The 10,541-nt window shown below is 43.0% G+C and overlaps 1 protein-coding gene across 1 annotated transcript in view; it reads right to left on the bottom strand.

Annotated features, from left to right (window-relative positions):
* The window catches only part of LOC136676039 (ephrin type-B receptor 1), a 35,683-nt gene that overhangs the window by 3,126 nt on the left and 22,016 nt on the right, over nucleotides 1-10,541 (bottom strand). Inside the window, exons 4-6 of the mRNA XM_066652891.1 lie at nucleotides 9,315-9,464; nucleotides 4,483-4,676; nucleotides 2,016-2,171 (exon numbers count right to left, since the gene is read on the bottom strand). Coding sequence (XP_066508988.1) covers nucleotides 2,016-2,171; nucleotides 4,483-4,676; nucleotides 9,315-9,464 — 500 coding nt within the window. The remainder of the gene's footprint in view (nucleotides 1-2,015; nucleotides 2,172-4,482; nucleotides 4,677-9,314; nucleotides 9,465-10,541) is intronic.

Raw genomic sequence — 10,541 nt, 5'->3', positions numbered from 1 at the left:
CTGAACTGAGCTGTGGCTCGGTCACACTTAAAGGAACAGGAGCTGTAACCTGTCGTTCTGATCAGGGCAGTTTAGACGGGGGGAGAACACTGCTGTGATGTTTGATCCTTTAGACCGACCCTAGAGAACTGACCCTACTGTCATCAACACCTGTGGATAACTCACTCCTAGAAAGATGGGGGTCACTTTCAAAACTGCCCATAGCCGGACTTCCCCCAGTGGCCTCTCCAGTCTCAATGGCCTTTTATTCAGCAGATTAAGGCTGTAGGCTTCCTAACACATTAGCCCAATCAGAAGCACTCCTGTTATCACCGTGGTAGCACTCCAGAAGCCCACCTGGAGCTGAGCTATTCATGTGCTAACGGCGTTACATATTCAAATGGCCCTGAATTAAGGGCAGGGAGAATGTAACCACGTCACAGACATGGCTTTCGCTTACATTTAAATAAAGTGGAGCGCCACTCTAAACAAACAGCTCCGGCTGAAAGAGAGAGGGGGTGGGGAATATGCTTAATATGCATGAGATGTTATATCCTACCGTGTTAAATCATGATGCAGAGGGGGTGAATAAAGAGAGTGAATGTAAAAGGAAGAAAGATATAGGGAGAGAGAAAGCATCAAGAGAGAAAATGCAGGATGGGATCATACAAATTAGAGAGAGAACCCTGCTCAAGGGCACCTCATACATGGATGTTGAGGGAGGAGACAGTGCTGTTCCTTCACTCGCTAGCCCCCCACCACTGTCCATGGCTGCCCCCACCATAACTATGACTAGAAGCAAAACATATATGTATGTTACAGTAAACAGGAATGTCACAGAGACCAAGCGTATAACTCAATAGACCAATCATCTCACACACCGGGACGTAAATACGATTGATAAAGCCAAATGGCTTCAGCTACGGCTAGGAAATCAATCCCCTGTATATTTTCTGTAAACAACAAGCGAGAAATGCATTGGCATGCTGTAACAGAGCTGAGATTCGGCTTTGAACACTGTGAAAGGAACATGTTCAGTTACAGAAACACTGTACCATTGTACAGTGCCTTACAGCATGGAAACGTGTTTAGTGTTGTTTTTGGCTGGAACTGCCCTTTAACCATACTTTCCACCGATTCACTCCCTGTGTCAGCAGAGTTTTGGTCAAAATACCACAAGGATCAATAACCGCAGTAAGTTACAATAAGCCACAGCTCACACCACCCCCTTGCACTACACAAGAGCAGCTGAGAACGGCTGAGTGTGAACCCTGCGATAAACATTTAAAAATCACATGGAGAGCCACATGCCCTCTTTGTATTATTTTTTTTTCCCACTCATTTCTCTTGCTGGGAATTATCTGCCTTCCCTTGGCCTCTTCCAAAGCTGCATCTTCAAATAGCTAAATCTGGCCCATGTTTTTTTAATTATTATTTATTTTTTTTAAATCAATTAATCTTCTCAAATCTTCTCTCAGTAAGTCACGGGGGGCTGTTGTGGAATGCTCGGGTAATCCCCACACCTCCCTATAGCCACGCTCATCCGCCGTCTATTAATAATATCCATCTGCCTCATGTTCTCTGATCAATATGATTCATTTAGAGGAACGTGAGAACTGGCAGAAGAGGAGAAGCAGTCTCTAAAAGCAAATCTTCTTCGAGCATCTCCAGTAATCTGTAACAATACCCGTCCTGTTTAATGATAATGCTAAAAATGGACGGCGGAGAACGGAGCCAGTCATTTTGTCTGAGCTGATGTGAATATGGCTGTCAGATACCGCATTTCTTGCCTAAGTCCTTGGACATCTACACGGACATCTGCAAAATGTGACTGACCAAATCGGATTTGTCACATGTATCGGTGTTGTTAAGGTAACGATGCAGGCTTGAGTACCCTGACCCACACTAAAGCGACAACTACATGGATTCAAATCTGAGTGGTCAAATCGAGTCACGTGTGAAGAGATCTGATTCGCAACAGCCCTGTGACCTGTGTGAACGTGGCCTCTGTGCTGGTCAGGGTGTGACGGACTCACTCAGAGGTCATTTGAGCAACCAGTTGAAGGGAAGTGAAGCCGGAGTTGAGGAAGTTATCTCTGTACTGAGACATCTTAATGGCCGACAGCCAGTCCTCCACTGAGCTGAAGGTGTTGAAGTCTGGGATGGATCTGTCCAGCAGAGGCTGAGACGGACTGAAGAGAGAGAGAGAGAGAGAGAGAGAGAGAGAGAGAGAGAGAGAGAGAGAGAGAGAGAGAGAATGCATTCATTAAGTAAACACAGAATTGAGAAGAATATATTTCACAATTTATGGATATACATTTTAAGTTGTGCCATTAGCCCAATGTGAAAATTCACCCTTAATTTTATTCCCAACCTCAAACGTTTAAAACTTAAAGTTAGTGTTAGGTGACAATCATGATAGTAATAACAAAAAAAAAAAAAAAAAAAAAAAAACTGTCACGCCCTTGTCCTGTCATGTCTGTTTTCCCTGCCATGCGCTCTCTTAGCACAGGGCTCTGTTTGTTATTGTCCTTGTCTGCGCCTATGTCCTGCCTTCTTTCCTCCTCCTTGTCAGTGTCCTCATCAGGTGTTGTTTGTAATCCTGCCCCTTCATTATTAGTCTCAGGTGTCCTTGACTAATGTTATTAGGAGGTGTTATTTCCTCACTTTGTTTCCTCTGTCGGTTTGGTTTTTGCTGAAGTCTCTGTCTCTGTTTCGTTATATTTTGTAAATAAAAGTAACTGTGTTCTAGCGTGTGCGTCCACCTCCGTCAGTCTGCCCTTCGTGATCCTGACACAAACAAAAAACACTTTTTTATAAATTTTAGAAGATGCTTCCTCACCATTTGCTGCTCTCCAGTCTGTTTGAGCAACAGAAACCAGTCTGATGTTTATTTTCCTTACGACGTCCCAGTGTTGGTAAACCAGTATTAAAAATAATAATAATAAAAATTAAAAAGTGGCTCAGTCAGATGCTAGACTTCTTCTCTCTCTGCTCACAGCAGAAAAATGTCAAAGAGCCCTCCAAATGTTAAAAATCAGGAAAAGAGATGAGGATATTGCTCTATGCTGGCTCCCTAGGTGGGTAATACCTACTTATTTTTGCTGCTTCCTAGTATCTAGGTAGGAACCCACTTTAAATTCAGGAGAGCACTAACTGTAGGGTGACCAGATCTGAGATGGTGAAAAAGAGGACACGTCTCCAGGGGGAGGGTGAATGACTACTGACATGCAGACTGATCAATTAAATGTTTACAGAGAAAGTTATCGACCAATAACGGTAGCTCTACAGTCAGACCGTCCAATCTGAAGATTTTAGGCTATTTCACCACTCCCCCTTCTCACTCAAATGACCCATTCGGAGTAGGGGAGGGCGGGACTAGTTAGTGAACGAAAAGCTTCTCAAAGTTCTATGTAAGCTCTAGAAAAACAAAATCCTGGACGTTTTTGAAATTCTGCCCGGACATTTTTTTTTAAGTCTAAAAAAGAGGACATGTCCTGGTAAAAGAGGACGTGTGGTCACACTAGCTAACTGCAAGTAAACAGACAAATAACACTCGAATTACAGATGAGTTTCTGTGGCAGTTCAAACTTATCAAGTTAAACTTCAGTCACATACAACCAACAGTCTTTTTTTTTCTCCTCAAACATATCATTCCACATTAAAAATATGCAGAATTTCTGAATGGAAACAAACCAGGGAGAACTGTAGTTCCCCATAATCATAGCTGTTCCCTTTATCACTTAAGCTCAGTTAATGCATTTGACTTAACACATATCCTGTGCCTTAGACTGCGCAAGTGCCCTACGTCCAGCTTTTATACTTCAATCAGCAATTACACCACTAAACCACTAGGGCTGAATCTCAAGCATCTTCCTCAGCCCTATAGAGTACACAGTCTAGTGGTGTAGCATGATTACTTCTATAAATCTGTAAAGTGCACTATTTAGGGAATAGGTTGGTAATTAGAGCAGAGTATAGTTTATATGCGGTGCCAGGAAAGAAACAAACCCTTTTTTTTCATATGCTCTGACTTTCAAACCAATGTCTGAGGAAGTATCTCATGGTCAACTGAATTATTTGGTCATTTTCTCTTAACTTCTGACACAGCGAGTTGAGTAATACACTGACATCATTCAGGACCCTGTTTATCTAGCTCAACAGCTTTTAGCAAACCATCACATTTCGCTGATCACCTGCACTGGTCGTCTGTGTAGAAGAACAAGAGTGACAGCAGGCCATAAGGACATAAGACATAGAGATAGACCTTAAACGTTCTCCCTCACAGTAGTGGAGTTGCTGGGGGTCGTCCGAGCTGGGAATCGAACCCTAGTTCACCTAATGTTAAACACTATGTTACACCAACCACACATTCCATGTTCAGAAAGGGCTCTAGTGTCAAGCACTGGCTTGTACATCAGTGTGTGTGTGTGTGTGTGTGTGTGAGAGTGTGTGTTTAACATGGCTCCCGACTGACTGGGGATTATGTGTGTGAGCACTCACATGGATGGGAGGCTAGCGATGGCCTTCAGGCTGGTGGGGTTGCGGATGAGTTTGTCGAGTGTGTTGACGATGTCAGTGAAACGTGGCCGAGTGTTCCGGTCTTTCTGCCAGCAGTCCAGCATCAGCTGGTGCAGAGCAGTGGGGCAGTCCATGGGGGCGGGCAGCCTGTAGTCCTGCTCTATAGCATTAATCACCTGCAGAGGAACATACACACACACAGAGGGATTAGGCTGAATGTATATTATAGGAAGCAGACCATCACTTCATCAGCAGTTCTTTGCTTCAGGACACTGTGTACAGAGAAGTACACTAAGTGAAGCCAGATGCCTCTTCTTTTGAAGCTACCCAATGTCTAGCACTGACCATGGCCAATATCTACACTTTCTGACATTTTATATATTAGATATGCAAATAAGATTTTCTTTCTTCTTATTATTATTCACTTTATTTCTCTGGATTTACATATAATTGTAATTCAATGTTTAAACATTCAAACTTTTTTTGCTAACTGTTGCGTAGTTACTGGCACCCCCTCCAGGGTGTGTTCCTGCCTTTCGCCCAATGATTCCAGGTAGACTCTGGACCCACCGCGACCTTGAACTGGATAAGAGGTTACAGATAATGAAATGATAAAAAAAATGCACATATGGTCACCCGGAGGACACCCACGCAGACACAGACAGAACACACCACACTCCTCACAGACAGTCACCCGGAGGAAACCCACACAGACACAGAGAGAACACACCATGCTTCTCACAGACAGTCACCCGGAGGAAACCCACACAGACACAGAGAGAACACACCACGCTTCTCACAGACAGTCACCCAGAGGAAACCCACGCAGACACAGAGAGAACACACCAACCCCTCACAGACAGTCACCCGGAGTGGGATTAGAAGCTACAACCTCCAAGTCCCTGGAGCTGTGTGACTGCGACGATCATGTTTTGGGCGTATGATACAGGTAGTAACCCCCTCTCTACTTTTGAGACAAGCACATGGGACGTCAGAACAGCTGAGATTTATAGAAGGAATTAATAGCATTCAGCCCCATGGATGACCGTGGCTGATTAGTCCACAATGGATTACACCTTTCCAGCCAGCACTTGGCATTGACCATTCTTTTCTGTGGGGATTATACAAGCTGTGTACCTTACCTCCCTCAGCTGTGATGAAAGGATGAGCCAATAGGGTTGAAAAATGCACCTAACTACATCCTCTGACTTTGAAGGCTGTTCCTGTGGTGCCTCCTGTTGGGAAATTCATTTTCCCAATAAAACAGAGAGCACCGAACGCAGCATGGCTCTCATTGTTATTTATGTGCACATTTAGAGCTGTATTATTATCAGCACTCCACTGATGCAGTTGTGCTGGGGGTGTTCGGGCTGAAAGTGATGAGCAAGAAGTCGGCTGTCAACGGGAACGCCTCAAAGGCACAACGAGGCGGCATCAGCGCAACAGTGTGTGCAAAGCCCTTACACTGGAAAAGACACTTATTTTATGGCTGGTGTGCGGCAGCAGTTTGACATGATGGATGGCGGTTGGAATGTGTGTGTCTGTGTGTGTCTGTGGGAGGTGGGGTGGGGGGTGGTGAGGGGGGGAGGGGGGTAGACATCATTGCTTACTCTAGTGATTTAGACCACCAAGATAAGTGGCTGAGATAAAACTCTACGTTTTACTGTACATACGCCATATGCCCAAATGTTTTTGGACATCTGCTCATTCAATATTTCTCCTGCAATCAATTGCTGTAAGGATTTGATGGCACTCAGCCATGAGAGTATGACTCAGGCACTGATGTTGACTGATTAGCTCTGGATCCTGCCTCTTCTGTTCATCCCAAAAGTAGTGAGCAGAGCTCCAGAGAATGTAGTTCCACTGCTGGGATCGGGGAGGGGCTTTATACTCCACTGGACGACACCTGGCACTGAGCATGGTTGCCTTTGGCTCATGCTGTATATGTATGTACACTCTGTGTGTGTGTGTGTGTGTGTGTGTGTGTAGTCTGGCTGTGACATGGCAACATCTGTGTGCTTGGCTAAGCTCTCTGGAGCTCAACACACTGTGGACATCTGGAAAACACACACCCCAAAAGCACAAAGAGACTCCCTAACACACACACAAAGCAATTTCTCAACACACACACACACACACCTGATACACTTGACACACTGCCCACCACCAAGAAACACAAAACACAAACTGCATCAAATCAATCAAAGCAAATGCATCATTTTTACTGCATGCACCCCACATAACACCATCTCCAATTATTTCCTACAACACACACACACACACACACACACACACACACACACACAGACACTGGAACACAACACAATCAATACAGCCCTTGCTCTGGTTCATTCCCACAGTCTCTTGTTCTGGAGCTGTGATGCATTACCTGAGTGTTATATTGTTTTTGTAAAATAGCTGTTACACTCCTCGTGTTGTGTGTTATGATACCAGGGCGGGGGATGGGGGGCTATATATATATATATATATATATATATATATATATATATATATATATATAAAAGAGAGAGAGAGAGAGAGAGAGAGAGAGAGAGAAAGAAACAGGGTGAAAGAGAAAATAATGTAATTCTATTATATCAGTGATTTTTTTTTAAATAAAACATTTATATTAATATGTGTTTTTTCTTTGTTTCTTTGTTTCTTTGTTTGTTTTTTTAAGTGTATCATTTTACTCTGACATGGTACGGTGTAGAGGGATGGATATTACAATGTTTCACTTTCCTATCAAATGGAATAACATCTTTCATTAATTCACACACAAACACACCAACTCCATGACTTGTTTAGGGCTAGGAGGAGCTAATTAAATGACTGAAGTTTCTGTGGTTGGACCCAGTCATCCTGATGGCAGCATGATCCAAAATTTCAAGAATACACAGTAAACATTAAAAGAAAGAAACAACAAATCATGGTAACAACTTTCCAGTGTAGAGTACAGTGATTAGGGAGTAATCTTCTGTTCCCTGTGCCAGCACTTTTAAAGTGTTGTTGGTTTTCAAATAAATAACTGCTGTAAAAAAGGCCTCCTGTTGTATAAGCATCTCTTAAAGTGACGCAAGCCAGTGTGGGTGTCAGATAACAGAACAGAACTGGGCAGTTAGTGCTCTCCTCCAAGTGTGTTGAAGGGTCCAATGGCTTTGTGTTGTGTCAGTGCACAAAGCCTGTTTGTATATCTACATTTAAAGGCAAAATGATTCATACCCAAGCCAAATTTTGAGGCAAATGATTTTTTAAATATAAAAAATGTCATGTCTAAGTATATCAATACACCTCTACATTGTCACACATTATTGAGAAAAAATGCTTCTATACCATTCCAAAGAAATGGTGCTACTCGTTTTTACCTCATTCTACAGAATTCTAATCTAACTATAAACTGAAAACAGTCGCTGCAGTAAATCTCTGGTCAGTTACCAAGAGCTTAGAGATGACCTACGGTTGCACTTTGTGTCTGCTCACAAGATGAAAAGCTATAACGCCACATTGAAATGTTCTCAAGGGAGAGTAGCAGAAGTACAGATCATAATCAGAAAGTACAAGGTGTTTTTTACACTGAAAAAATCCCTGAGGCTGAGTTAGGAATCTAAAAAATGACCCCTGCACTGGCAAGAACTGAATTTCAAGAGGTCAGAAAGACGCCAAGGATCACCACCAAGGCCATCCTGATGAATCTGAGAAATTCTGGCATCAACATCTCAAACCAGACCCTCCAGTGGATACTGCCCAAGGCTGGTCTCCATGGACACCAACCAAGAGGAAGCATTTTCCAAAAAAAGACTTGCAAAATGTCAAGTGGACACAGAAAGAAAGGTTTGGTCATTAATTCTGTGATCAAACATTATGACAATAGACTTGTTTGGACAGACAGATGTGGTACTTGTTTTACAAAAGCAAAGAGGCACAATCAACCCCTAAGATACCAACCCCACTGTCAAGCATACTCGTGGAATATAACGCTTGGGTTGTGCTTTGCAGTCAATGTCCCAGAAAACCTTAGCAAACTAAATTCCATCATGAGAAAAGAGGACTACATTAAGGCTCTGGATGAAAACATCAAGAAGACAAAGTACAAAAACTTGGCCATGTGCAACACTGGAACTTCCAACAAGAACGTACATCCAGTATGGTCTAGAAATTAACCAAAAACATTGTAAACGTTCTGGAGTGGCCCAGTCAGATTCCAGACTAGACTCTTTGGAGGAGACTAAAGACCTCAAAGTCCTGGTGGTCACTGCAAAACAGAAGTGGTCCAGAATCGCAGTGTAGTGTAGTGAGGTCACAGACCTCAGGATTTGTCTACCTCACCCTTTGAGATTTTTCACAGTGTAGGATTCTTTGTAGTTTCTGATTATGTTCTGCCTTGCTGGCATTGGCTCTTGAGAACATATGGCTTTATAGCCTTTCCTCGTCTTGTGAGCAGGCACAGTGGGCAAATGGAGGTCCTAAATAAGCTCTTTGGTTTTAGCCAAGGCTCCCTATTACACTACCCCTGCCCAGTCAGTGACATTAGCAGTAGCAGGCATAGTGTCATCCTGATCTGGAACCTGGATCCAAACTCCAGATTTGAAGACTCTCTGGTCTAGAAGCTCCTTCTCAAGTATCTGCAACAATCTCAAAAGGTTATTAAGACACTCACACAATGTCTCACACTTGTTTATGCCATTTCCAGCCTGAAGAAACCTACTGGTCAAATAAATCTCAGTCTTTTTGCTGACACCATGAAGGTCATGTCCAGTTGGTGAAACAAACAACTAAAGAAAACATTCAGCCCGTGTCCTTAATGGCACACTTACATCTTGGTTGGACATGTCCCAGTAGGGTCGCTCTCCGAACGACATCACCTCCCACATGACAATGCCATAGCTCCACACATCACTGGCCGAGGTGAACTTCCTGTATGCGATGGCCTCAGGAGACGTCCACCTCACTGGGATCTTCCCTCCCTGCAGAGAGAAGGGAAGAACAATGAAACAATGGACAGAGGAAAGACCACACCCATAATAAAACGAGGGAAACAGGATAGAAGGACAAGGAAAGGAGCCCTAGAAGGGCAGGGTTAAGGAAATAATATACACTTTGAGGGAGTCGTTCCAAATCTAGATTCTTTAATTCCTGGCCACAATTTCTCAATTTGTTCCCACAATTTAAAAGCCTTTAAACAGTGCATTTTTTTATTTTTTAATTGTGTTGTAACCACAATTGTGACCACAGCTTAAAGTAATTACAAGTTGTTGTTGTTTACATTTATCTGAGCTTGGGTTAGTTTCTGTGGGAGGAAATTAAGAAACTGTGGGCACCAAAAGAAAAGAAGAAAAAAAGATACACCATTCCCTCAAAATACATTTTCTTACTCCCTGCGGAGCTCTGTAAAAAAAATAAGTGTGTTCCTCCATCCGGATAAAGAGTCCAGTTTCCTGGACAGAGGATCCGATGCGCATGGTCAGCTGTATCTAAAGCAGAGGATATAAGGGCTGCATCTTTATTTAGCATTATGCTGAAACATTCCACAGGGAATTCCAAGCTTTTTAAAGCATGACTAATGGATATTTCCTAACTCTGAAAGGTAGCCACTTTAGTATTTGTCATGGCGATATGTATTTGCAAACAATGGCTTCCAAATTTGCATAATCGGGAAGAACGCTGACTCAGGTATCTGGGGTTCACAGCCGCGACCTGTTGGAAATAGATTACTGTTTAAACAACCCTTTTAATCTACACACACACACACACACCCTCACAGACTCAGGCACATATTTTATTGGCGGGGTGGGGTGTATTCCACAAAGCAGGGTTTCTCAGCTTAGCCAGGTCATTTATGAGGCATTCCATTTATCTTGAAATTCAGACGTCTGAGCTAGGAATTATGTCACAGCTGAATGGACCATGTTCAAGTTCAACATTCAGAAAACCATACGCCCTCCATTTTCATCATTAGCCTGTTAGCAAAAACAGGTTTCCCAGTTAATTTGTTAGCGTAAACAGCTCCCAGTTAGTTTGTTAGTGTAAACAGGTTCCCAGTT

Source organism: Hoplias malabaricus, chromosome X1 (assembly GCF_029633855.1).
Source record: "Hoplias malabaricus isolate fHopMal1 chromosome X1, fHopMal1.hap1, whole genome shotgun sequence".
NCBI lineage: Eukaryota > Metazoa > Chordata > Actinopteri > Characiformes > Erythrinidae > Hoplias > Hoplias malabaricus.
The sequence above is the reverse complement of the archived record's forward strand: the minus strand, read 5'-3'. Positions and strand labels throughout refer to the sequence as shown.